This window comes from Tursiops truncatus, chromosome 5 (genome assembly GCF_011762595.2).
Source record: "Tursiops truncatus isolate mTurTru1 chromosome 5, mTurTru1.mat.Y, whole genome shotgun sequence".
Lineage (NCBI taxonomy): Eukaryota > Metazoa > Chordata > Mammalia > Artiodactyla > Delphinidae > Tursiops > Tursiops truncatus.
The window spans coordinates 74,450,797-74,478,562 of NC_047038.1; the positions used below are offsets into that span (position 1 = coordinate 74,450,797).

The following is a 27,766-nucleotide window of genomic DNA, read 5'->3' on the forward strand; positions in this document are numbered from 1 at the left end:
ACAGTTCGCGGAGTCGTGTGGCCACCGTGGGCGAGGAGAGTGCGAGTCCCCGGCCACGGTCGCCGGCCTGACCTAAGCCTCACGTCCGCCCTGGCCACTTCCCGCATGCTGCAGGCTCCTCCCTGAAAGGTGGCGGCTAGGCGTGGGGGACGCGCCCGGGGACGGCTCGGGGTCGAGGCTTCCAGTCGCCCGCACTTCCTCTTGAGGCGCCCGTGCGCGGCTGTCTCGGCGGGCGGGATGGCGGCGGCGGCCCGGGGTAGCGGCCGCGCATCTGCGCCCCGGCTGCTTCTGCTCCTGCTGTTTCCGCTGCTGTGGGCCCCGGCCGGGGTCCGGGCCGTACCCGACGAAGACCTCAGTCACCGGAACAAGGAACCTCCGGCGCCTGCCCAGCAGCTGCAGCAGCAGCCCGCGGCCGTGCAGGGCCCCGAGCCGGCCCGGGCCGAGGTGAGCAGGACGGGCCGGGTACCAGACTCGCCGCCGCCGGAGCGCCGCCCTTGACGCAGGCTGCCAGCGGGGGGAGGGGAGCCCGGCCCCGGCTCCCTGGGGTGGAAGACCGAGGAGTGCGCTTTTCCCGGGTCGGGCCTGGCCTCGCCCGGCTCCTTATGGGGGGAGGGGAGGGGAGAGCAGAGCTGGGAGTCCAACTGTAAGCCTTTAGCTCGGGAGGATAAAGATGCTACTGAGGAATGGGCGTCTTGTTGATCAGATGTATTCTAGAGAGATGGAAATACTCATCCCAAGTAGAAAGTTTTTAACGGAGGGCAGCTGGGAGGCTTTTCGTATTCTCTGAGAATAATAACATGGGCCATTTCATTGTTGAAACAGACTATCCCAAATTGTTTACCAAATTCAGCTTTGCACGACTTGTGATTTTTGCCAAATGTATATGGATAACGAAGCGTGACTCTCACTTTTTTAAAAACGTGCTCTGGCTTGCAGGAAGTAGCCTTAGGAATGCAGAGGAACAGTCAGTCTTTGACAGTAAGGAGTGCTGCAGCGGTGTGGGATGCCAAGACTAAATTTATAAGTGTACCAGAATCCTGCATTTTGGCCTTCACTAAGTAGATATTAATTAACATCTTAATTTATGTTAATAGAATCAGTCACTAGTGTTCAAAATCTCAGCAGCGTTTTTAAATTTAGTCCCAGTATGGGTCCTGGGCTTTCTCCTCGTTTCCAATTTGAATTCCTGAATCGAGGCCCTCTGTAGTGTCTTCAAGTAGGGGACCATTTGGCACTTAACCCTCCCGTTTCCACCCCAGGCTACCTTCAGCATGTTCCCAGGTAACTAAACTTCCTAAACATTGAATTCCATTTTCCTTCTCAGAAATCTTTAGTGAGTTTCCCGGCATAATGATTTCAGTCCAGCCTCTTCATCAAGATGTTCAGGTATTTTGGTGATCCGGCTCCAGTCAACCTCTCTAGACTTTTTAGTCCTCACTCCCTTGCGCAATCATATGCTGTACTCAAATCCAAGACATGCCATGTGCTCTGTTGCTAGTCTCTCCAACAAAAGGCCTCTAAATAAAAGGGCTTTAGTGAGCTTGAAGCCTACTGATCAGAACCTTTCCCACCCTTCAAGAACCAGCAGATATCTCCTCTCCATGAAGACTTCCCTAAAATTTCTGGGCAAAAAGTTATTTCTCTCTCCTGCCTGTCACTCGTGGGCTCAGCTGACCCGGCTCACCATTTCCACTTCTGAAATTGAACTGAAATGGTGATTCATGAAATTCATTCTTAGTGTTCATCATTTAGCTTTCTGCCACTTAACTCACTATCAGAAGTTTATTTTAAAGTGGTAAATATTTTGGGTTGTGTAACTTTCCAGGCCTTGCATTAAAGTTTTAGTCATATAGTGGTTTTTGAGATACAGATAATGGTAGGTATGCTTATCGATACCTTTTTAGACAGCTAGGAGAAATATAGTCGTGTAAAAAAAAAAGGCAGCAGTATCCAGTGACCATATTTAAGTGTCTTAAGGATGCTTGTCTTTAAAACTGGGGGTGTGAAGGGAAGGGACAGGCACAAGATAGTATGATTTTTGTCTTTACTATTTTGATATATTCTATGTGGTTCTTCTTAGATAGGAATTTACTCTCTTTGTTCTGTATTGTAGTAGAATCTAATTATTTTGTTTTAATTATATTTTCACGTAACTTTTTGTTATGGCTCAAGTGTCTTTCCCTCTATGGTATTATAGTATATTGGAAGAGATTTTCCTTTCACATATTTTCTAAGCTATGTAATGTAAGTATCATTTGCTTTTTTTTGTCCACTTGGCAGAAGTAAAATATGGCCAGAGTTCAGTTTAATAGCCACGTAAGCAAGGATTCAGCATCACTGCATATCCGAAAGTTTCAACTGTTTTGCTTTGCAACTGCATGGAGCAGATCTTTTAAAAGGGTAGGATGTTTAAATATATGCTTTCATGCCACTGTGTGAGTGTGGACTTATGAAAATGGAGAGGAAAAAATGTATTGGTAAGCTTTCAAATATAAGATGTATTATAAAAATGTAGTTGTATCTTTTTTTTTTTTTTTTTTTTTTTTTGCGGTACGCGGGCCTCTCACTGTTGTGGCCTCTCCCGTTGTGGAGCACAGGCTCCGCGACCACGGCTCACGGGCCCAGCCGCTCCGCGGCGTGTGGGATCTTCCCGGACTGGGGCACGAACCTGCGTCCCCTGCATCGGCAGGCGGACTTTTAACCACTGCACCACCAGGGAAGCCCTGTAGTTGTATCTTATAGGGTGCTTTAAAGCAAGATTACTGAGATCCTTTCGTTTATGCAGTTTACTTCTAGTGACATACTCAGTTTTTTTTCTTATCCTTCCTTGGGCAGAGTATGTAGTACAAGAAGCATTAAGTCCCTTTAGTTGGGGGAAATCAGCTAGATTTAACAGAGGTAATTTATAATTTGCTGCGTATTCTGGAAGGGCCAGTGAAGGACTGCTCTGGTTGTGAAGCGCTGTTGATAAAGCCGCAGAAGCCTGTCACTCAACCCCGTACACATTCTCCTTACTGTATTTCTGCTTTACTGTTTCTTGGCATTTCTTTTGTCTATTATCTTCTAACACCAAGGCCTTCCACACAATATTTTAAACTTTCTTCCATTTTCATTAAGTTGCAGTCCTGCTCCATCCAGTCCAAACTCCCAATTCTAGCCTCCTTACAGCTAAGACTGATGCCAAGGGTATGAAGACCCTTGTCTTACTCATGATTGCTGTGTCAGAATGAAACGATCATGATGTTACTGCATTTATTTGTTGGTGTTCTGCTGTCAAAGCAATTCATTAAAATAAAAATCAGTGAAATTAAATACACTTAATACATTTCAAATGTCAAAATTTATAAATACATTATGAAACAGTAACATTCATAAAAACAAAGCTGTTTAAAGATTCATTAAAATAAAAATGTATTTAGAAAAATGTAATTGTTAAATATATTATTCTAATATGAATTAACAGTAACATTCATAAAAATATTATTTAAAAAACAACAAGCTAGGGCTTCCCTGGTGGCCCAGTGGTTAAGAATCCGCCTGTCAATGCGGGGGACACGGGTTCGAGCCCTGGTCTGGGAAGATCCCACATGCCGCGGAGCAGCTAAGCCTGGGCGCCACAACTACTGAGCCTGCGCTCTAGAGCCCATGAGCCACAACTGCTGAAGCCACGCGCCTAGAGCCTGTGAGCCACATCTACTGAGCCCGTGTGCCACAACTACTGAAGCCTTTGTGCCTAGAGTCCGTGCTCCACAATGAGAAGCCCGCACACTGCAAGGAAGGGTAGCCCCTGCTCACCGCAATTAGAGGAAGCCGGCGCAGAGCAATGAAGACCCAACCCAGCCAAAAATAAATAAATAAAATAAATGTATGGGAAAAAAGGTCAAACATCCACAAATAAAAGGTGATAGTGAAAATTTATAATAAAATATAATTTTATTTCCTTTTTTTTGTGTGTGTGTGTGTGTGTACGCGGGCCTCTCACTGTTGTGGCCTCTCCCGTTGCGGAGCACAGGCTCCAGTCGCGTAGGCTCAGCGGCCATGGCACACGAGCCCAGCCGCTCCGCGGCATGTGGGATCTTCCCGGACCGGGGCACGAACCTGTGTTCCCTGCATCGGCAGGTGGACTCTCAACCACTGCGCCACCAGGGAAGCCCTATTTCTTTATATTAATGCAGTCTTTTAAAACCAAGATTATCCATGGTGTCATTGTTTAAGTTACACGTGTACTTTTGTGCACATTTTTCCAATTTCTGAAAGGTTTTTCTGACTTCATATAATAAAGTAATGGCAAGGAGACAGTTCTGAGACAGTTCTAAGCGTTTTCCTGTGACTTCTTCATCTTCAAATAATCTTACCTCTTGGGTGGTAACTTTTGTTGAGGGACTTTATTTTTGCAGGGACATCAGTCTTTTTCTTGGTAGCAGGCTCTAGCTTTTGTTCCAAAGAAAGCATCTTCATCTTCTCTAGTTCATCACGTGTAGATGATTCTGATGCAGGTATCTGTATCAATTTCATTACAGTCACGTATGTGTTCATTTGAGCCCTGGAACTAGAATAGGAATTATTTTTTCATTGTTAATTGTTATTTTCATCTCCTGAAGAAAATGAAAGAATAAAAGGATACTCTCTAAATGAGGGAGCTTTTTAACAATTTTTCAATTTGGAACTAATTTTAACTTAAAGAGTTTTATTCAGTAAGTTTTTTGGTTTTGTTTTCTAATTATAAGTTGTTGACCCTGCTATCAGGATGTAAATAATTTGTGTTTCAGATCAAATTAAATGATCTGAGTTTCAGACCCAAATTAAAATACTGAAAGGGTGGTATTTGTACTAAGGAAAACACTGTGTTTCATTACTTTAACACTGTGTAACTGACTAGTGGAATGCCAAAATTGGAAATATAGTCACTGCTGCATGTGACTGTCCTTTACTAATCTATATATTTGCTTCTATGCCAGTACTTTCTGCCTTTCTTCTGAATTGGACAAAACGATCACCCTTTCCATATTTCTTTCTGTCCATGTGCCCATTCTCCTCTGACCTCCAGTACTTTCCCTACAGTATCTTTATTCTCTCCTTTTCTTTGGTTCCTTTCTATCTGCTTACACATGCCCACAGGTTTCTCCTGTTTGGAGGGAAAAAAAAAGGCCAATGACTTAACTCTACTTGGCTGCATTAATTTCTGTTCTTCAGTTTTGTAAATGAAATTTTTAACTAGGGAATTAGCTGCTTTTTCACATTGCTTTAGTCTTCTGTTATCTGGCATCAGCCCATGTCTTTACATTGAAATTTCATTTTTGAAGGATACCTGTAACCTACTTAATTGCTAAATCCAGGGCTCTTTTTCAGTTCCTGTTTGACGCTATTATCTATCCACTTTTTTAAGACTCCTGATGTATCTTGGTTTGTATGAACTTGAGGAAATGGTGTAACTCTATTGGTTCTCAGCTTCTCCTTTTGTGTTAAGTTGGGATAACAGCTTTAAGGTTTTGAGTATCAAAACAATGTACATGGAAATCCCTGGCCTTTAGTTAGCAGCTCAGTGAAATGGTGATTGCCCCTAACTTGAACCATCTGTGGTGTTCTCCTGCCTGTGCCTCTAAATATCAAAGACAATTTTGTTTTCTCTTTTTTTTCCCCCCTCCACACCTTCCTTAAATATAGACATTGTCTAAGGTTCATTTTTTCAATGTAATCTCTGCCTTTGCAAGACTAGCTGATAAATTCAGGTTGCCAGCAACCAAATACATACCTTGAGGCTGTGCTGGCCTAAACTCAGGTTTTCATTTCTGATGACTTCTTGGAAAGCTTTATTTGAAATGCTTTTTATCCTCAAATTGAACATGTGTGAAACCAAACCCCTTATTTTTATTCCTCTTTTCCGTATACCTTATGGGAATATGAATAGCATCTTTGATTCTTTGCCTTTAAAAAATTCTGTTAATTTTTCTTTTTCATCATGTGCAGAATGTTTTCCTTTATTTTGTCTTCAACATTGGTCTTGTGCAGCAGACCTCCTAATTTCTAACTTCTAATTAATTGGTCCAGTGGCCTGTATTCTCTATATTCTCTACTTTCTGTACCGATCTGTTAGTCACAGTGCCTTAATTACATTTGTGTCTTCTACTCAGAAACTTGAAAGGGCTTCTTGCTTGCCTGGTCCATAAACATACAGGCTTTTCGGTCCGAGCCCAGTTTATCTTTCTTATCTTACCCCAACCATTCATCTGGTGGTTTACTCCCTGTTATCAGAATAAAGCCTGTATTTTCTCAAATTGTCAGTCCAGGGCAGAAGGAGAATGCATGTACCTGATGCATTTTGAAGTTAGCCACTCCACGAGTGACTAGTATGAATCCTGCAGCGACTTTCTGGGAGCCTAATGTAATGAACCTCAGAATCGATTCCTCCGCATTGGTCAAAGGTTGCCCCACAGGGGTTAACTCCTGTATACTTCTGGGTAGTGTAGTGAGTAAGTATGTGCACCGCGCTTACTTTCTGGTTGGATCTGCCTAAAGCTAGTTACAGCCTGCAAGGAATTGGTCCTCCCTAGCTGGAGTAAGAGATTGGGTCAAGAGATTTTTGAAGTGGTGCACAATAGGTGTCTTTAATCATGTGCATGGTGAAAAATCCAAAAGGTACAGAAAAATGTAGAATGAGAAGTGTGTCACCTCCTCTTGTATTCTAGCTCAGGGGTCAGCAAACTGTAGTTTACCACTGACTGGGGTCAGCAAACTGTAGTTTACCACTGACTGCCTATTTTTGTAAATAAAGTTTTGTTGGAATAGAGCCAGGCCATTCGTTTAAGTGTTACCTATGGCTGATCTCAGGGTGTAGCCTCAGAGTTGGGTATACCAAAGAAACTTTACGGTCCATGAGGTTAAATATTTGGCCCTTTAAGTAAAAGTTTGCCAACACCTGTTCTAGTCATCCTGGTTCCTTCCCTGGCCACTGTTACTGTGTCCTGAGAATTCCGGTTCATTAGCAACTGTGTATATACTTTATATACCTCCCTAACCCACCACCCCATAACATACATACAGTAACTATGTACATAAGATGTACTTTTTTCAACTTAAAAATGTCTTAGTGATTTTTTTATTAGTATATATAAAACGTTCTTATTTTTAGCCCCGTAATATTCCAGTATATGGAGCTACCATTTATTTAACCAGTTCCTTATGGATGGACATTTAGTTATTTATGTCTCTTAATTATTACATATGATAACATTACATTTATACGCATTTCTAGGACAAAACGGTTAACTCCCTGAGTGTTCCTACCTCAAACTTTGTTCCAGTCATGTACTTGCTATGACTCATTGCCCACAGTATGCCTGCAGTTTGAGGGAAGTGGGATCCTTAAGGGGCTGGAGTTGTTGAGGTACGGCTTGCTCAAGAGGCTCTACATAAGTTGGGGCTTGAGGAATGTGGATGAATAGGGGCATAATGATAGGAAGGTAGGAAGGGAAGCAGGACTGCGTGACTGAAGGCTTGTGTTACCCCAAAACTTGAAGTGTTCTTGAGCCACACTGCCCAGCACTACAGCCATGAGCCATGTGGCAGTTTTTAAGCACTTGAAAAGATGTGGCAGGTCCAAACTGAGATGTGCAAGAGATGTGTGCAGTGAGTAGATACACACCGGTGTTTAAAGATTTGGTAAGAACAAAAAAAGAGGGTTAAATACTGATATCTCATTAGTCATTTGAAAAATATTCCTAGAGTAGTATTTTGGATATATTGGGTTAAATTAAATAATATTAAAAGTAATTTTATCTGTTTTTACTTTTTAATATCTGGCTACTAGAAATTTTATTTTATTTTACTGTTTCGGGCTGCACTGCGCAGCTTGCAGGATCCCAGTTCCCCAACCAGGATCGAACCCGTGCCCCTTGGAGTGGAAGCATGGAGTCCTAACTCCACTGGACCGCTAGGGAATTCCGTAGAAATTTTATTTTATTTTTAATTTTTTTTAAAATTAATTAATTTATTTTGGGCTGTGTTGGGTCTTCGTTGCTGCGCGCAGGCTTTCTCTAGTTGCGGTGAGCGGGGGCTACTCTTCGTTGTGAGGGCTTCTTATTGTGGTGGCTTCTCTTGTTCCAGAGCACGGGCTCTAGGCGCGTGGGCTTCAATAGTTGTGGCTCGCGGGCTCAGTAGTTGTGGCTCGCGGGCTCTAGAGCACAGGCTCAGTAGTTGTGGTGCCAGGGCTTAGCTGTTCTGCAGCATGTGGGATCTTCCCGGACCAGGGATCGAACCCATGTCCCCTGCATTGGCATGCGGATTCTTAACCACTGTGCCACAAGGGAAGCCCCCCTTAGAAATTTTAAAAATTCATTATGTGGCTTGCATTATTTTCTGTTGGACAGTGCTGCTCTGGCTCATCCTTCATTAGGGAGGTTCACCAAGGTTCACTTTGGGAATTGGTATGTGATTAGATGGGACATGTTGGACAGTTACCAGAATTAAGTATTTGCATTTTATGTTCTAGGCATAAGAAGGTCATGATGAAATTAGTTTTAGGAAGATTCAACTGGTCACGTTGTGGTGTGCTATAATAACTGACTGTAACTGAGTGCTTACTGTATATTAGGCACCATCCTAGGGGCTTTATGTGTAGTAATTCATTTAATCCTCACAACAACCTTGTAAGGTATAGGTACCCCTCATCTTAGAGATGTAACTTGAGTCACAGGGAGGTAAACTTACTGGCGCAGGGTCATACAGTAACCAGTAATAACCTTGGCTATGAACCCTGGAAGTCTGATTCCAGAGCCCACCTATTAAACCAGTACATTCTGTCACTCTGAAGGTGAATTAGAAAAAGGAGATGATCCTTGTACACAGTAATCACTTGGGCAATTGATCGACAACAAATGAATGAATGGTAATTGATCATTTTCTGCCCCTATTTATTAACACTTCAAGTTTTTTAAATCTTCTATCTTCATAATACCCTGGTACTTTTGTTTTAAATTCTTATCACACCATGGTTGGTGGCTGTTTAACACTGATTTTGGCTATCCAGGACGAGCTCAATATATAACAAAAACTGTAAGTTAATTTTTCTTGTGCTTTGTATATAGAAAGGTTTTAAGAATATGTAGTTTTGTTTTGCTTTGTGCTTGCAAGGCAAGTTTTATTCTCATCATTTCACAGAGGAACAGAGAGGCTAAGTAATGTGGCCACGGTTTTATAGCTGCGAATTATAAAACAATGAGAATTTGTGGTTTTGATCATTATTGTTTGTTTTTAAAAGTAAACATTTTCTGTTTGAGCTTGCAGCTAATTGGTTGTAAATAAATGTTTTAGGAATATTTATTCCTAAAAAATTTTCTTGGATTTCAGGTCCTAAATATTTTGCAATGAAACTTTTTCATTCAAAAGGTATTTCCAAGAGGAAAATGTTGCATTAGTGAAAGCTAAATGAAAATGCTTATATTTTTTATGATGCTTAATGCTCATAGGGTATTGGAAGAGACAAGAAGATCAGCATAGTTGGAATTAAAATGATAATGGAGAGAAAGCTAAAATCCCTTAAAATGGTACTTGCTTAATCAAGAGCTAGCTTCTGAGGCTGCCCTTTTGATTTAGCCCTCACACCAAGTATTTTCTAAATTGTTAAATTTCCCCAATTTTTAGCTCAGAGGTCTAGTCTGAGTAATGCTTAAAGTTTTCTGATCTTTACCGTGGAATTTGGGAGTCAAGTTTATGTCATGTGTTAAGGAATGACATGCACACTTAAAACTTTAGGATTTTATTCTTATCTCTGACTGGAGCCTTTGTGAATAAAAGTACTTTTTATACTCTGTCCAAAATCACATACATTCTTGGGTTTCTTTTTCTTTTTTACCCCTCAGGTTTCTAGAGACTCATAGGCTTTAAAAATTAATTAAAGATAGGCAATTAAGATTGGAAGAGGCCTTTAGAAGTGATTCCTTTAGTCCAGGGTCTTTCCCCCTAGGAACTAGTGATATTTTGGATTAGATAATGTTTTGTTGTGAGGAGCTGTCCTACGCATTATGTCCTGTCCGTAGCAGCAGTTCTCGCCTCCACCCACTAGATGCCATTAGTTTCCCTTCAGCTGTGACAAAAAAATGTCTCCGGACTTTGCCAAAAGTCCCCTGGGAGACAAAATCGCCCTGGTTGAGAACCTCTGATGAGCACACTTTCTGTAGGTGGTGGTTCTCTTCTCTGGAACTCTCACGTTGAGGGGGGAATTTGCTACACTCTCTAGAAGTCCATTTCAGCCTCTGGGGGCTCCTGTGGAGTAGAAATCTTTTGTGTGTGTTAAGCTACAACCTGCCATGCCACCTATAACTTTTTAGTTCTATCTCTTGGGACCATATAGACTTTCATCAGACTTTCTCAATTATTGGAACATAGGCACCCAGTCCTTCCTGGTCCCTTATGTGATTGTTTTAGAGACTGAGTTGGCAAACTTTCTTTTGTCTTGGGCCAGATTATAAATACTTTAGGTTTGGGCCACGTGTTTGCAGGCTACTTAAGGTCTCTGTTGCATAATTTTCTTTTCCTACTTCCCTCCATCCCTTTCCCTCCCTCTCTCCCTCTTTCTCTTTTTCTTTTTTTTTGCAAACCCTTAAAAAACGTAAAAATCATTCTCAGCTGGATTTACTCTTAGCTGTTGCTTGCCAGTCCCTGGCTTTAGAGTCTCTTTTGTCTGCAGTAATCTTCAGAGGGCAGTGCCTTCTTAAAATGTGGTGCCTCAGAGCCAGTACAGAACTTTGGGTAAGGGCTATGCAGCACAGAAGATGGGCTTGTCACTAACTCTTTAAAGTGCTTAAAGTGCTTGCTGCCTTTTTGGAGCTTTGTCACATTTTCAACTCAGAATGACCTTAGCCCCAGCTGAGACTCTGGCTTATCTTTTTTATTAGGCCACATTTCAGCCTAGGATATTTTTAGTGTAGGACCAACCATATATCCAGCTATATTAGATCTCATCTTAGCTAGAGGCAACTCTTCTTGTAGCCTGTTGAGAGCTTTCCGGATCCTACTTTGTTCTCGTAAGTGTTCATGAAATTTCTCTCAGCTTCCTGTTAAATGTTTGATAAGCATACCTTGGGTCTTACACACAAGTTATGAATAAAAATTTGAATGAGACATAGCTAAGAACTAAATCTCAACTCACACTTAGAAAACAAGGTAATTTTGATGTGTGGATATAACTGGTCTCTACTTTTTTTTTTTAATTGTTTTGTAGACTTGTACTTGGATTTCCATTGTAGCAGGCATCCATCAGAGGCTTCTGTCATTGCTAATGGCTTTCAAAGTGATTAGACAGTAAATAAGTCTAATGACCATGACAGAAAAACAATCTTAATTCACATACAAAATAAAATAATTTTAAATAATGACTTTTTTCAAAAAAGTAGCTAATATGTATTTTTTTTTTAATTTCAGAAAGGATTTACACCAGCTGCTCCAGTTCATACCAATAAAGAAGATCCAGCTACCCAAACTAATTTGGGATTTATCCATGCATTTGTGGCTGCCATATCAGTTATCATTGTATCTGAACTGGGTGATAAGACATTTTTTATAGCAGCCATCATGGCAATGCGCTATAATCGTTTGACAGTGTTGGCTGGTGCTATGCTTGCCTTGGGCCTAATGACGTGCTTATCAGGTGAGTGCTTTTTCCTCCTAATGAGTTTATTGAATTAAAGAGAAAGCATGGTGGTGTTAAGTCACTGAATCATTCAACTAGTTATATTGGAATTTGGTTCATGTTTCAGAACTTAGTAAGCAGAAAATGTTTACAGTACATAAATTCCTAAAAACGATATTGCACTTCTGAAATTAATTTTTTTTTTTTATTTTCCCACGGTACATGGGCCTCTCACTGCTGTGGCCTCTCCCGTCGCGGAGCACAGGCTCTGGACGCGCAGGCTCAGCGGCCATGGCTTATGGGCCCAGCTGCTCTGCAGCATGTGCGGTCTTCCTGGACCAGGGCACGAACCTGTGTCCCCTGCATCGGCAGGCGGACTCTCAACCACTGTGCCACCAGGGAAGCCCTGAAATTAAATTTTTAGCTATTCACAGTCAAGATACATGCTCCTCATTTATTCACTAGTTTTTTGACCCTTGCTTTTGCTATGGCTATCCTTGCTTTTTTTTCTTTTTTCCTTTTTAAGTCCAGAGAAATTTATATCTGATATCTTAGAAGCAGGACGCAAGCAACCACAGAGAATTGTGTATTTTCTGTTGAAGGGCATTTGGTAATCAGTAGTGAGGGGTAATGTTCACAGTATTGTGTTCTGTTAAGCTATTCTTAACCTCTTACCCCAACAGTAGGGAATGAAACATTCTTAGATTCCCGGTTTATATTACTATTTGAGTTACTATTATATAGCCTTCAATTTTTCAAAGAATTAAGACCAGGAGAAAGTAAACTTAACACTACATAATTAAACATAGTTTAGTCTCTGATTCAAAAGCTACCTTGAGCCATGTAGTTGGATGGAAAATAGCGAGTTTTCCCCTTAGAGCCAGACTTGGATTGGAGTCTCATTCTGCTGTGTATTAACTTAATGGTAAGTTACTTAACCTCTTTGAGTTTCAGTTCCCCATCTGTAAACTGGAGATAGTATCTAGCTGCCTCACAGGGTTGCGGTTTATATTAAAATGAGATCTTATATTTCAGGTGCTCAGTCATTCACTCCTCTCTTTCAGCATGCCTTAGATTTCTCCTGAAACGCAGTTCTTAAAGTACAGGACAGGTTCTATTTCTGGATGCTTGGATGCTTGTTAAAGTTTGTCTTTTTAAACCTACTATAATGAGTATTTTATTGAATAAAAAAATTGACTACTTTTCACATTTGGATATTAGCATTATTCATATTTCACACACAGAAATTTTCTCTTCAAAAGCAAATTTTGATTCTAGGAAATAGTGGAGCAGGTTGTAAATGGTGAAGTCACTTGTTTGGAATGAGTTTGAATAATATCAGAGAATTTTAGTTTTGAAACTTCCAGCTTTGAGGATAAAGTAGAAGGCTGTCCTCTCTCCACCCATTCCCTCCTCAGAACCTGGCTCCATGCGTTCCCCCCCCTCTTCTATGGGTTTAGCTCCCTTCCCTCAGCGGTGAGTGGGGCTGGTCTCTTTCGTCCTGACCCTTGGCCCACCTCCCTCTGGCTGCTGGTACTGACAGCTCCTCTCACCTGGACTATTTGAAGGAATGGGCTGTATCAGTGGTCTTCAAACCTCTTCCTTGTATATCTCTAAAATAATTTTGAAAAACTATACCCCCTCTCACTTCTCATCGTTAAGTTCAAGGAGTTTCAAAGATCTGATTTTTGGTATATTGTGTAGAATTGTTATAGTTGGTATTCTTTGTTTTCTTATGTTTGTCTTATAAGTGTTTTAACATTTGTTACACAATATTTAAATTTATATTGCATTTGCAAACTGATTAAAAAAGAAATTTCAGACATCATACATTTTAAACACAGTCTTTCGAGATAGGTTAAACACTGCTTCCCCGGTCAAATCTGTTGACCCCATTTTTTTTCCCATCAGCCTGGTCACACTGTACCCATTCCCCCTAGATGGTTGAGTTCAGTTCCGGGGGAATTTCAGCAGTCTGTAAGCGTGGAGCCAGCGCTTTCCTTTGCAAAATTTCCGTTTGCCAGTGCTCTTTCTTGTTAGCATTCCAGATTCGCTCCTAAGCTGGCTTGCCTTTGGGTCCTGAGCCCTTTTTCTATGTTCTATTTAGGAGCGTGGAGCTGCTGGGGGGTGGGGGGCAGGAAAGGCACGAGACCTGACGTCTTGAGCCTGGGGCTGAATCTAGCCTCTACTGCTTGCTCATCATGCAGACAGGAGCAGGTCACACGGCTGCCATTTGCTGAGTACCATCTGTGTGCATGATGCTTCAGGCCCGCTTCGGGACAACCCTTTGTCCTGCTACAGATGGACAAACAGAAAGCAGAGACGTATTATGCACTCATGGCTCACAGGCAGTGGAGCTGGGATTCAAAGGCTGTGTCTGTCTCTGAATCCAGGGGTTTCTGATGGTTTTCTTCAGGGTAAGAGGTTCTGCAGGGGGAGGTGGATGAGGGCTGGAGGCTGCACAGTCAGGGTGGCTATGGGCCCCCAATCCTTCCTCTGAGAACAATTTACTGTCATCTGTTTGCTAATTAAAATTTTATTGGGAAAAGGTTTGAAGCTTAAGAGTCACTGGGAAATAACTATATTTTTACTCCATTATGACTTTCTAAGTTATTTAAGCTCCTGGAGAATCTTTGTCTGCTGTAAACTCAGGATACTGATAGTAACAATCCTTACAGAATTGTAAGAAAGATTAAATGAAGTAAAACAAGCAAACCATGTTGTATAGGATGGTTAGTTCTGTAACGGTTAGTTCTCTTCCCCCTTATCATAAAGAGGCTTTGCATCTAGGTATGGTTCACCTGTGCCCAGGGCACAACTGAACCATTCATTTGGATGTTTTCACATGATTTACAAAAATGGCCAGTTAATTCAATAAGTACTTGTTTAGAACCACCTGTGTGCCTAGAAAAGTGTTGGGTCTGTGCCCAGGCATGCGTGGTGGAAGGGGCACGGGCAGCCAGTAGTGCGGAGGCTGTGAGAGGCGTCTCCTCCTGCCCCGTCCCACCCTGAAGAGAGCTCGATGTCTGAACAGCCTCCATCAGGCATTCTTGTCTTTGGCTGTTTTCGGAATTTCTCACTAAAATTCAAAGCCGTCAAGAGAGGCAACTTCTCAGTTTTTGTGAGTTTGTTCCTTAGGAGGAGTGACTATAGCGAAACCCAGGGCAGATTTGGAAGAAGGCCTGAGAGGAAGGAGAGCGATGAGCGGGGAGGTAGGAGCAGCTGTAAGTCAACATTGATTTCCTTCCCGACTCAGCCAGGGTGGGCCTGCACCAGCTGTCCCAGGGCTCGGGCCTACTTGGCCTGTTCTTGTAAAATACACCTAATGGAATCTAAATACCATTAGCAATTTGATACTTACCATCACTGCCACCATCATTCCTTTAAAAAAACATGAGTAAACTCTGCTTTAACATTTGGAAATTTACATTGTTCTTTTTCCTCCGTTAATTCTTACTTTCATTTACTTTCCTCATACAATTTTACTCTAACGATGATAAGTTTTTTGCTTGAAAATCTTTTATGGATCACACTGTCATTTATCTGCAGCAAAAATACGCATTTAAATTGAACTTTAGAAGATGGTGAAAATTTCCTTTTTAAGTCTCTAAATGTTAACGTTTATCGATTGAGTTATAGTTACTAGCATACAGTTTGATTACTAGCATACAGTTGATCAAAGCAAAATATATCACAAATTTAAGTAAACATTTTTTAAAAGTTGGAAATGCATCTCTTAATGAGATGATAGAACTGTTCTTTTAAAATTAGTTTATATGTCCACGGATGATAATTATTGCTAGAATGAAGCTAGGTTTAGAATCAATTCTGGTCTTTCTAAAAAAAAAGAAATAGATATAAGAGCTGAGAAATTTTATTCACATAAGTAGACAGGAAGGAATTTTGTTATAGCCACTTCACTCAGTTCATTGAACTCCTGGGTTATATATACGCTTAATATCACATACTGGTCTATCATCAGGAGATTTTAAATGATTTACCAACTGACAACTTAATAAGGTCTTCTGTCAATTTTGTTAGAAGCAGAGAGTTGGAAACCATCGAGTATACCAAAAAGTGTTTTTCTGAAATTCATCAAATGACTGTTCTTATACATGTTTAGTCTTTTACTTAGAAGTATTGGGTTGGCCAAAAAGTTCATTCGGATTTTTCTGTAACATCTTGGGGAAAAGCCCAAACAAACTTTCTGGCCAACCCAATTCCCTGTTTAATTGGATATATTTAGAAATGGTTGAGAACATTGAAATATTTTTAATTTCAGCGTACTTTCACCAATAAATGATTTCATCTTAAAAATTGTATCAGATCACATGTTTAAAATCTATTTTCCTGGAGCCTTGGAGCCACAGCTTTGGCTCATTCAGTTTATGGGAGCTGTCTGCCACACTGCCTCATTGCCATGGCAGTTGCTCCACGGTGAACCATCTAAGTCAGGCTTATTTTCTGTCAGAAGACATTTACTTGGTTTTTGAATTTAATAAACATGATATATGTCCCCATGGCAACTAGCTGTTTAGAATTCTAATTCTAAAATGGTTGGCTGGCCAGATTGGGCCTGGAACCCAGCTCAGTGTGAGCTGCCTGGGGAAATAAGCCACTGGGATTTAGTATCTTTTCTGATGCTCTCTTTGCCTTAGGGAAAAGCATCTCCCTGGTTGGAGGATGAAGGAAGCACAATTTCTAAGTAAAAAGTATTCCTACTGAGGTCCAAATACCCTGTTTCTCGTCCATGACCATTATTTCCGGTGCCTAAAATGCCATTATTTCTAATGCCGTGGCCTTATAGGAGACTTGCATAAGACAGGGAAGACCCAAAGCCCCGTCTCTGGTTTATGATGCCTTGACTGGGGATACCAGTATTTCAGACCCTCTCTTTGGTGCCCTAGGATATCTTTCCATACTGTGGGAAACGCACCATAGGTGCTGGGTGAAAGGCATCTTTGTAGAGTGAGCAGAGGGCAGCTGTGAAGAAGGGACGTGAGAAAGGAGAACCCGCACAACTCCTCAGCTACAAGCATGTTTTCAGGCAGATGAGTTTTAGGGAAAAGTACCCATGGAAGTTGAACTTCTGCAAATAGATTCTTTCACAAACTGTTCATCCGTGTCCCCCGGAAAGTCTGTGTTTTAAAGGCTTCAGTAATCAGCTTTCGTTATTACAGAGTTCAATTTTCATTTTAATGAGCCCCTCAGGCCACATTCATGGGCATTCTCATCCTTTTATTCTCTTGGCTTCTAAGATGCCCCCTGCTTTGAGTTATAGTCTTATCCCTCTGAGAAAAAAAACCAAACTGTACCATAAATATTGATATTCCCCACAGTTTTATCCTTGGGCCATTTTTTCCCCTCACACTAATGTTCTTGTGCCAAGTGTTTTCAGTTTAATTACTTGTAAATCAGTGATTTCTGACTTGATGCAAATCACTTGCTTAAAGAGAAATAACCTCTCCTTGTTCACAGAACCAAAGTACTCGAGTGTCTGAGGAAAGACTTCCAAGAAATGAGGAAATTGAGGGACAGCAACCAGGGGAAGAAGAACAAGGTTATAGTGCCAGATCGTTTTTTCTCTCTATGGAGATGTCAAGGCAGAAAACATGGGATTGTGTCAGTAAATAGTTCTTTTAGATTATCTGAAGGTAAAAGGAAAGCCAAATTTAGGAGATTTTAAAAGGTTTGCTACGTCGCTTTTTAAAATTTTAAAAACCTTTTATGGAAAATATTTTAAATTTACAAAGTTGCAAAAATAAAATAGTATAAGAACACCTATATACCTTTTATCCAGATTCACCTGTTGTTAACATTTTACCACATTTGCTTTAGCATTTGTGTCCTATCCCTTTATATCTGAATAAAATTATGTGTATACACACATAATTTATATATCTCTAGGTATATAGTATATGTACATATACACACAGTTTATATATCTATAGAGAAATAAAGTACATAGACACATATCTTTATAGACATTGATACATTACTCTATCATCCATATTTTAATTTTGTCAGTTGATCTAAAATATTCTCTCTAGCACTTTTTTCCTTCTTGTAGAGAATCTAGTCTAGGTCAGGTGGTACATTAAGTTCTTTTCAGTCTTTTAATCTGAAATATCTCTGTAGTTTTTTCTTATGTATTCTATAATATTTTTCTAAGGTACATCCCCCTCCCCTTTAATGGGCTGTTCATCATTTTGTGTTTGTGTGATGTTTCCTCATGACTAGATTGAGGTTATGCATTCTTGACTAGAACACTGTATAGGTGATGCATGTCCCTCTTAAAAGAGTATCACATCTGGTAGCACATGATGCCCATTTGTCCCTCACTGACGATGTTAATTTTGATCGCCCTGTAAGGATTTCTCTTTGTATACTCTTTTTCTTCTTCCCTTGCAATTAATATGTAATCTTTAGGGAGACACTTTAAGACAATACAAATACCCTGTTCCCCATAGTTTAGCGTCAGTTGATGGCTCTTACATGATCTGAACTTCACCTCGACACTTGCAAAATGATGGCTAATTCCAGTACCCCATCCACGTTTACCAGTGGGCCCTGGCATGTTACTCTAAGATAAAGAGCTCACCCCACCTCCCATTGGTTTGTATGTTTATTATCAATATAAATTCATGAACTCCTTTTTTTCAGTGGTTTATAATTAATTACTTAACTATATTGTTCCTTAAATTGTCCCAGATGTGACGGCTAGGAGCCCCTCCAGCCTGACTCCTGTGTCCTTGTGACATGCTATTATGTGTTTTTGTTCTTCCTTACTTTCTAGTATAACAGGATAGTGCAGGCTCGTCTTGTACCTGCTCTGCCCAGTCCTAGAATTAGCCATTTCTCTGAGGAGCCTTTTAGTGGGGAATGTATTAGAAATCAAGATCTGGGTGCAAAGTTGGCTCATTGTCATTGAGATGTCTTGGCTTCTTGGCCTTCTCAGTGGACGGAACTAGAAAATATATGTCTGTATTATGTGTGTGTGTGCAGGTACATATACACACGTACCTATGTAACTTGGATACAGATATGCACATAAGCATAGGTTTACATTTCTAAACATGATTTTAAAGTCTTTTTCATTTTGTAATATAATGAAGCAAGGAATGCTTTATCTATGCAGTTATATTTTTGATGTTCAGGCAGTTTTGTAAGTGTTGTGCCCACTTTATAAAAAGAGCTGGTGAAGCAAAGAGTAATTGCATTTGTTATATATATGCAAATACCCTCTGGCCCTTACATAGTTTTTAATTACTAACTTCATATTACCAAAGTGAATGTGTTTCACAGGTAGGATTTAGGTTCTTGATATATCGATAGTTCCAAGTATAGTTTTTTTGTATAATTTATACAATTGTCCCTCTGTACTTGATGATAGGAAAGCATAGTACTGAATAAGTTTGTTACGTTACATATATGTGAGTTTGTATGGATATATATGTATGTGTATATGTATAGATATGGAATTATTAGTTTTCTTTCATAAGATATACTTATTTTTAAATAGTTGCAGAGTTTGAATAATGCCACATGAGTATCTTGTCGTGATTCTTCACTACAGAAGTTTGTAATTTAAAGATTTGTGATGAAGAAATATCACATAGGGCAGTGGCATAGCTTCCAGGTTATTAGATCATGGGATCCATAGAGGGCATCAAAGTTAACCTCCCAACTAAAGTTCTGTGCCCTGCACGACCTGTGGCGAGCCAGCCCCTGGCGGGTGCCTGAAGAGGAGATGATCATCTCATGAGAGATACGTGTGCAAGCCCTGCCACCTCAACCTGCACCACTGATTGCTTGCTACGCTGTGATGAGTCATTGGCTAGAGCTAAGGGTTCGATAGTGGTGGAGGAAAAGAAGTGGAGTTTAGGGTTATTACGTAATAGCTGAGCTTCTAATGTGAACCATTTTCCCTTTAAAACAGTGGTAAATGATGACTTCTGAAGTTAACTGTTTCTTTGGTTGGTGTATAATGTGCGAATTAACCAATACACTGTTGCACTTCCTTGCAGTTCTGTTTGGCTATGCCACCACAGTCATCCCCAGGGTGTATACATACTATGTTTCAACTGCGTTATTTGCCATTTTTGGCATTAGAATGCTTCGGGAAGGCTTAAAGATGAGTCCAGATGAAGGTCAAGAGGAGCTAGAAGAAGTTCAAGCAGAATTAAAGAAAAAAGATGAAGAAGTAAGTCAGAGCACTGTTAAACATCTGGACCAAAAAGGCACTCAACTATTAAGAGTAAACACTATCCAGAGGTTTTCCAATAGTCATCCATATCTGTGATGTGTGTGGGCTACACAGAAATAGCTTATTTTGTTTAGTTTCCGTTCTTACATCTGGCTGTGATAGGACTGGGTTAGTGTGATTGTGGTAGAGAAAGGACTCGGGGATGAATACTGAACACCTGTAATCAAGTTCCTTAATTAGACTGACTATAAGCTCCTGAAAAACAGGAACTGCAGTTTATAATTTTACCTGTTTCCTTCCACAGCATCTAGGATAATGAGTGATCAGTTAATATTGTTTATTTCATTGGGAAGAAATGGAAAAATTGAGAATATAGCATTTGTTGCTATGTGAGACCAGTGGTTCAAAAGAGAAGTTTGGGGTCACATAACTGTAGTTTCTCAGAGCATATTCCCATGGAATTTAAACACTGTTTAAAAGAAAGATTAAGTAATTTTGTGCTCTATTGACTTGGTTCCTAGAATTAATGTCTTTTTTTTTTGAAATTTAGTTTCAACGAACCAAACTCTTAAATGGACCAGGAGATGTTGAAACGGGTACAAGCACAACAATACCTCAGAAAAAGTGGCTGCATTTTATTTCACCCATCTTTGTTCAAGCTCTTACATTAACATTCTTAGCAGAATGGGGTGATCGCTCTCAACTAACTACAATTGTTTTGGCAGCTAGAGAGGTGAGTGGTACGTGGAGACTGCTTCTGTATTAAAACTAACTAATGTTACTTTGCTCCAGAGGTCACGGGACAGAGTCAGGGTGGGTCAAGGGATGACTTCATATGCTAGACTGTTTTGGATCTAATTATGCCACCGCTCTTTAAAACTGACCACCTCCCAGTTTCTACAGCCGGTCAGATTACTCTCTTTTGACTCCTCTTCCCTTCAATTTTGCCAAAATGATGGTGTGGCAGTTGTTTTGGCTTAGTTTTTTCTTTTCTCAGAAACTTCCTTTGTATACTTTATGTTGAGAACATAAATGGTATATTATTATTGAAGGCCAATTTGGCAATAAATACCTAATGCCTTGAAAGTAGATATCTTTGGCTTCTTCTGTTCCTTGTGCTAAAAAACTAATTTGAGTGTTGCAGAGGTTACTTAGAAAAGTTGTTAAGTCTTAGCCCCAGGTTACTCAGTCCTAGGATGTTAAGCCAGAAGAGACTTCAGATTATCTCGTTCTAGCCTTTGCTCTACAGATAAGATCCTGAGGCCCAGAGAGGCTGGGTGACTTGTCCGGGGACAGAAGCTAGTTGGTAGCAGGGACGAGGACTAGAGCCGAGGCTGTCTGCCTTCTAGGCTTTTCTGCTGTATCTTCTTCATAGTTGTCAGATGCCACTCTGTAAAAGATAACTGTTTGTTGAGAAAGTGTTTAACCCTCATTTCTTTTGAGGGGAGTAAAGTTTTACATGAGGTGTCTGTTATTGTTCACACTGATTGAGGTCTCCTGAAGAGACGGTTGTGGGATGGAAGGCTGCTGCTGCTTTTCAGCTCTTCTTGATCTTAACTAATGCTGTTTCTTATATTTTTATATCTATGAGATTACATTGTTTTTAATCAGTTGGTAAGATGTTTAGATAGCAAGCTTGATTTGAATTTATTTTTAACTCCTAGGAAATATCTACCATAAAAAGAACAAGTTCCTCAACATAGGCTGCAGTTCAAAATATAAAACAAGAGTTGAAAGCCAGGGCTAAGATAGTTGAGGATGGGCTGTTTTGTCAGAGAAGCCTCAAAAATGCGGAAAAAAAGGAACTCGATTTTTCATTTGAGTCCCGTATTAAACATAAGCTTTCTTTTAAAATGTCATTGTAATGGCTTTGACCTATATTTTTCTTGGTCTCCAGCCTTTTTTATTGGTACTCAGATTGTCAGAATTGGGACTTGAAAGCAAGTGATCATTCTGTGGCGGTTGGTTCTGCCATGTGAGCTGTCGTGACGGCAGAATCATTGCATTTTTCTTAATACTGTCGTCTAAGCGGCACGAGCGACTTGGGACAGGCTCGAGACTCCCTGAGCCCCCAGGGTCTGCTCCCTGCCAGCAGTGCGGCACCTGCGGCCTGGGGTTGAGTCTCTGGCCATGCGAGCACATCACTGCAGCGTCTACATCCAGGGTGGCTCTGAGCTGAAACAAAGTGATGCACATAGGGTCCCCACTGTGGGGAGCACTCAGTGTCAGCCACCTTCCACGCTGCAGCACCACGGGCGCATGCAATGGGCTCTTCATGAGCACAGATGCAGTTGTCTTTGTTACTTTAATCTTCCTAATTTTTTTTGGTAACTTTTTTGTATAACCCATGCAGTAGTCTAGTCCAGTCCATTTTAGTCTGAACTTCATTTCTGCTCCCAGTAGAACTCAGTGTTCTCAGTTTGGATGTCACAGAATCCTAGTATCCTTTGAGATGTTAATGGGTACTAAGCAAAAAAAAAAAAAAAAAAAAAAAAAATTGAGGAAAAAGTTTGCAGGGTCAAATAGATTTGGCAAATAATATATCCTGGTTTTTTTGTTTTGAAGATGGAGTATACAAAATACCAAAGACTCTGAAAAATGCTGTATTAAAGGAACCATTTAATTTTATTTAAATCCAGTGATTTTTCAAGTGTCACTTTCAGATAGAATGAAACCATCTTCTGGGATATTAGTTTTAGAGGTTATAACAGAATTTAGGAAATGTGGTCCCACTCTTCCATTCCTCACAGACAGTTTCCAGCTCTCTCCATTTCCCCAGTCCACACACACACTGCCCACCCCAGCAAACAGGCCTCCTGCCACTTCACAGAAGAAAGCAGAGGTCATTGTTTCTTCACTGCCACCCATCACAGTGGGTCCTTTCCCACCTGTATTCTGGATTCCAGCCCCCGGTGCTCCCACTTACAGCTTAAATCTTGGCCTTTCTTCCAGCCTAATTTTGCGAGCATATGCACAAGTTTTTCTCATCTAAAAAAGTTTTACCCCTTCCTCAATTCTGCTTCTCTTCCAAATATAAGCCTCTTCCTCCCCCACTTCCCTCAGTTTCAGAGGGCTTGGCTGTGATGGGAACAGGAGTTGGCTCTACTCCCTTGCCTACTGAACCCACTGGGCTCTAGTTTCTGACTCACCGGTTGATTTGGTGCTTTAAGTTCACTGCAGCCAGCAGTGGGGCTTGCCGTGGTCATCTTGGGAGGCTAATTGCTTGGCCACCTGTTCAGTCTCCCTTGGGCTCCTCTTCCCCTGTCAGCTCTTCAGTGTTGCTTTCCTCATGATCGTATCGTCAGCGCTTTCCTACCTTCTCTCCTGGGGTTATGATGTTCAGTCCCATCACTTCTTCTCCATTGAACTCAACTGATTCTTGAACTTCTCTACTTTTAACTCCTTTGTTGGCAGCCACAAACCCTTTCTCCCTTGCTTCCTCTACCTTTTAAATCACATTGGTATTGCCATAATTCATCTAGAGAATTATGGGTGAGGAACTCAAGTGTCAGGCCTGATTTTTTTCATTTCCTATCATTCACTTACCACTAAGGTATATCAGTAGTGCCTCAGTTTCTCTCGAATCCGTCTGCTTTTCTCTGCCTAGTCTCCCATGCCAATCCAGGCCAGCACTGTCTCTTCCCAGGGCTATTGCTGTAGCCTCTCGATTGATCACTTTGCCTTCAGTCTTCTTCCCCTCCAGTGCACTCTCTAGACTCGACTTTTAAAGCATAACCTGTCTGTCACTCCCCAGATAAAAACCAGTGTCTTAAAAAGTCTAAACTCTAAGCTTGTACAGGTCCTTCATGACCCAGCCCCCTCCTTGATGGGACTCCTCCTCTCGTGACTCACTGGTTCTCTCTAGAAACACTCAAGTGCTCCGCAGCTGCCTCTTGCTGCTGGCCTGCTGCCAGGTCAGGTGCTTCCGCTTGTGCTTCAGGGCTGTCTTTTCTGGAAAACTTTCACTGGTCTTCCCAATCTGAGTGCCTCCAGTTTGCTTTGGTGGCAGGTGTTTACTGAATGAATCCTGTGTCCTGACACTGAGGTAAAGCACTGGGACACAGTGGAGACTGAGAGGCAGGGTCTCTGTTCTTAGGAAGTACAGTGAGGCTATACGCTCTTATGTAGTTTCTAGACAGTATCAAATACTGCCTGAGGGAAGAGGTGTCTAGGGTACGTCTCCTTGGCACTTGTCACTTAAGAGCTAAATAGTGCCTGTGAAGTAAGTTCAACAACTGCTGAAAGGTTGAATTAGGTTACTTTGATCTACATTGATTTGAGTTTATTCTTCTTTTATCTCTAGTCATAGGTATAAATGGAACATATTCTTTCAAGCAGCCATGACACTTTTCATAAATTAAACAGCTAATTCATAGAATTGTTTTATGCTTTTTTTGTTGTTGTTACTGACCTCTGTTTTCATTGCTTGATAGTTATCTTTCTCAGGTAGCAGTTTCAACCTTGGTTTTAAATTAATGGTATGTTTCCAGGACCCCTATGGCGTAGCAGTGGGTGGAACAGTGGGACACTGCTTCTGCACTGGACTGGCAGTAATTGGAGGAAGAATGATAGCACAAAAAATCTCTGTCAGAACTGGTAAGTCTTTTTTTTTTTTAATTAGAAAGAAAATTCCATTTATTTTAACTTTTAGAATCACTGAGGTTAGAAAAGAGAACGTGTTTCTTCTGAAGCAGACTTGGTCTTTGCTACGATAATCTCTTAGAGGTCCAACGTACTGGCTCTGCTGTGGCAAACATGGACTGTTTTTCACTTGGAGGTGTTAGTAAAATACAGAACCATCTCAAAGCATTACTGGATTCATAGTAGCTTTCTGTCAACATATTTAAGTCAGTGAAACAACCCTGTGGAAATACGAGAACTTTTTAGCTTTGAAAATGTGTCTTCGGGATTGGCAATCATAGATGGAGACCATATTTACTGATTCAGCTGAAAATTTCCTACGTAGCTGATAGATCTTAAAGATGGAATAAAAATAGTCTCTTTGGTGGTCAGAAGTTGTTGAAAATTCTCTTATATAATTGGCTTTTAAGATGAGTTATAGTTCTATTGTTGCTTGTCAGCACTGTTTCAATTTAATAATTCTGTTAGTAAAAGAGTGCTGGAAGATAAACTGATTCTTAACTGTTCACAGTCGGGCATGTTAAGTATTTTGCTGTGGAAATGAGGTTGAAGTGTTTCTAATTTGTTCAAGTATTCCTAATTTGTTTTTAATGTTAGTTTACTAGATTAGAAGAATAATAGGCAACATCAGGGCTTATTTAGAGGAATTTTGCCTTAAATTTTTTTCTGTTCTCTTACAGTGACAATCATAGGAGGCATCGTATTTTTGGCATTTGCGTTTTCTGCACTATTTATAAGTCCTGATTCTGGTTTTTAACAGGATACTGTTCATTTATATTTAGTCTAAGATAGGTGAACTATGTACATAGTGTATATTATAACTAAAAGTGATGGAAAATACTGTATTTTGTAGCATTGATTTGTGAGTTTGACCCATTTAATGAAGTATTATGTCCAAGAGAAATAATCACTGATTCTATTTGCGAAATGGATTTTTAAAAAAAAAAAAAACAACTGATATCTAAGTGTGGATTTTTTCTTTTCTCCAGCTTAATTATGTGAATATGGTCTCCTTTTCTTGGCCGGGGCGAGGTGAGGGTAGTATATAGAGAGCCATTGTTCGGCAGGGGGCCTGCCACTTGACTCTCTTTCAGCACTGACCCCTTTGCAAGGACTATGAGTTTTGTCCTGAATAACTGAGGTGTTTTACGACGTTTGTTTACCTTAAAATTTTTCCTGGGGGAAGAATGAATTAATTTCTATCATCTAGCTATCTTTTAAAACATTTTCCTGAGCCAGTAAGCAGTGGTTTATCAGAATAATCAGAAGTCTTTTCAAAATTAGGTTTTTGGGGCTTCCCTGGTGGCACAGTGATTGAGAGTCCGCCTGCCGATGCAGGGGACACGGGTTCGTGCCCCGGTCCGGGAGGATCCCACATGCCGCGGAGCGGCTGGGCCCGTGAGCCATGGCCGCTGAGCCTGCGCTCCGCAACGGGAGAGGCCACAACAGTGAGAGGCCTGTGTATCGCAAAAAAAAAAAAAAATTAGGGTTTTTGTTTGTATGTTTAAGAGCAAGGGAAATGTATTGCTGTTAATAACATGACAAGAATTGTCTGCCAGGTCCATTCTTTTTTTCAATTGGGTAGGAAACCCAATATAATAACAGTCAGTCAATATTTGACCATGTGGAATTACCAAATTAAAAGAGAATACCGTGAGTGTATTCATATTTTTTCTATATTGAATAAACAATGTAACAAAGATACAACATAAATAAAAAAGTGTTATGACCAGTGCTTGTTTTTCCTTGTGTGTTATGCAAGTTCATAACTCTAATTTATCAAATCATTAACATTTATAGACCAGTTTCTAAAGCTGATATAAAAAACAGTAGCAAAGCATTGTTCTAAAGCACTGTCTTAACCTTCACACAGTTCTGTGAGGGAGTAGCTACTAATAAAAAGTTAAAAAAAAGGGTTAACTCATCCAGGGTTACATGGTAGAGCAGGGAGTCAAGCCAGTTTACTTCTAGAGACCATAATCACCGATTATGGTGAAGGGCACCTCATGTTATCATAGCAACTTCAGTAATCACTGTCATTTAAGTAAGTCTCTTCTAACTTGAGTACTAACTGTTCCGTCCAAGCAGCATAACTGTTTTCTCCCAGCCTCATAGGCTCTGTTACCATATGCAATAACACTGCCATCAGAAGCCTCTAGAGACCTGAAGGGACAGTTGTTCTATAGAAACTCCCACATGTTCCTTGTGTGAAGTAATAGCAGACCCAGAGCAAGTCAGGTTTACTGAGCTACTACAAAGTTCACAATGTACAGTCATTTGTAACTTGAACAGATGATTGTGAAATAATCTCGTTAATCACCCAGCATTCTCAATACAGCAGTCATTCTGCAGTAGTAACCATTACTGTGAGGAGATCTAAAAGTGTCCGTTAAAAAGCAGCAGTTCACATATTTCTGAAAAAGTCATTTTTAGAAACTTTTAAGGAGTTCTCTACCATGAAAAGTGTGTGTTACAGCGTAAAGAAACCACAATGTCCATGAGTTAAGATAAAGCACTTCAAAGAAATCTCAGGTTAAATCCTGAAACTACACCAGAATTCTCTGGAGTTAAATACCCCTAATACTGCCTTAGATTATTACAAACAGAATAAGTGAGGAATTGCATTATTTCTTTTCCAAGAATAGAAAGGATACTTCCTTGTTAGAAAGTAGCTGGTACCATCATAGCCCACACCTGGAAGTGCAGGCCGCCTGGTCCCAGCACCAGCTTAACGGCGAATAACAGCGAAGCTTTCTGAGGCACCACAATCTTGTAACAGGACACAACTACTCAGAGAATTTGGCAGCTCAGACCTTAGCTACAAGGTAAAAATTGCTAATGCAGTTACACTCCATTGCTGAATAAAAGAGAGGAAAAAATGTCACTGGTAGTGCTTTTAAAATATTTAATATTCTTTAAAATCCAAAATAATGTGATTCTTACAAGTTATGTGCCACATAAAGCAGGTGTTATTTCTTTGAGAAATGCAGGTGATACTGGAAAACAGCACTGAGGTATTTTTTATTTTTAAAACTGAATAAGGAAACAAAGTCTGAATCTAATTAATTTTACATTTATAAAAAAAAACTCAATGCTACTGCTTGGCTCTTTTGCTATAATTTTAGGTTCTGAATACAAGAGTATGGGAAAGAGCATTATAATAGTACATATAGTTTTTAAAAACTGTGCACATCATAACCTGGAAAAATGATTATACAGCAAGAGGCCTGAGTGGAGGTAGGCTAATAACACTTTACCTGTTCTCAAAGGACAGCTCTGAGAAACAAGGGTGA

General features: G+C 40.4%; 1 protein-coding gene across 2 annotated transcripts; it reads left to right on the top strand.

Moving 5' to 3' along the window:
• Positions 1-26,205, top strand: TMEM165 (transmembrane protein 165). 2 transcript variants are annotated; one of them, XM_019928156.3, is made up of 7 exons: positions 340-444; positions 2,281-2,400; positions 11,419-11,644; positions 19,654-19,829; positions 20,383-20,565; positions 24,323-24,428; positions 25,154-26,205. In XM_019928156.3, the coding sequence occupies exons 2-7, from the start codon at positions 2,290-2,292 to the stop codon at positions 25,228-25,230; spliced, it is 879 nt and encodes a 292-aa protein (XP_019783715.1). In that variant the 5' UTR covers positions 340-444; positions 2,281-2,289; the 3' UTR covers positions 25,231-26,205. The 2 variants fall into 2 exon arrangements, with proteins under 2 accessions (XP_004324837.2, XP_019783715.1); XM_004324789.4 differs by lacking the exon at positions 2,281-2,400 and having other exon boundaries at positions 1-444.
• Positions 26,206-27,766: the final 1,561 nt, after the last annotated feature.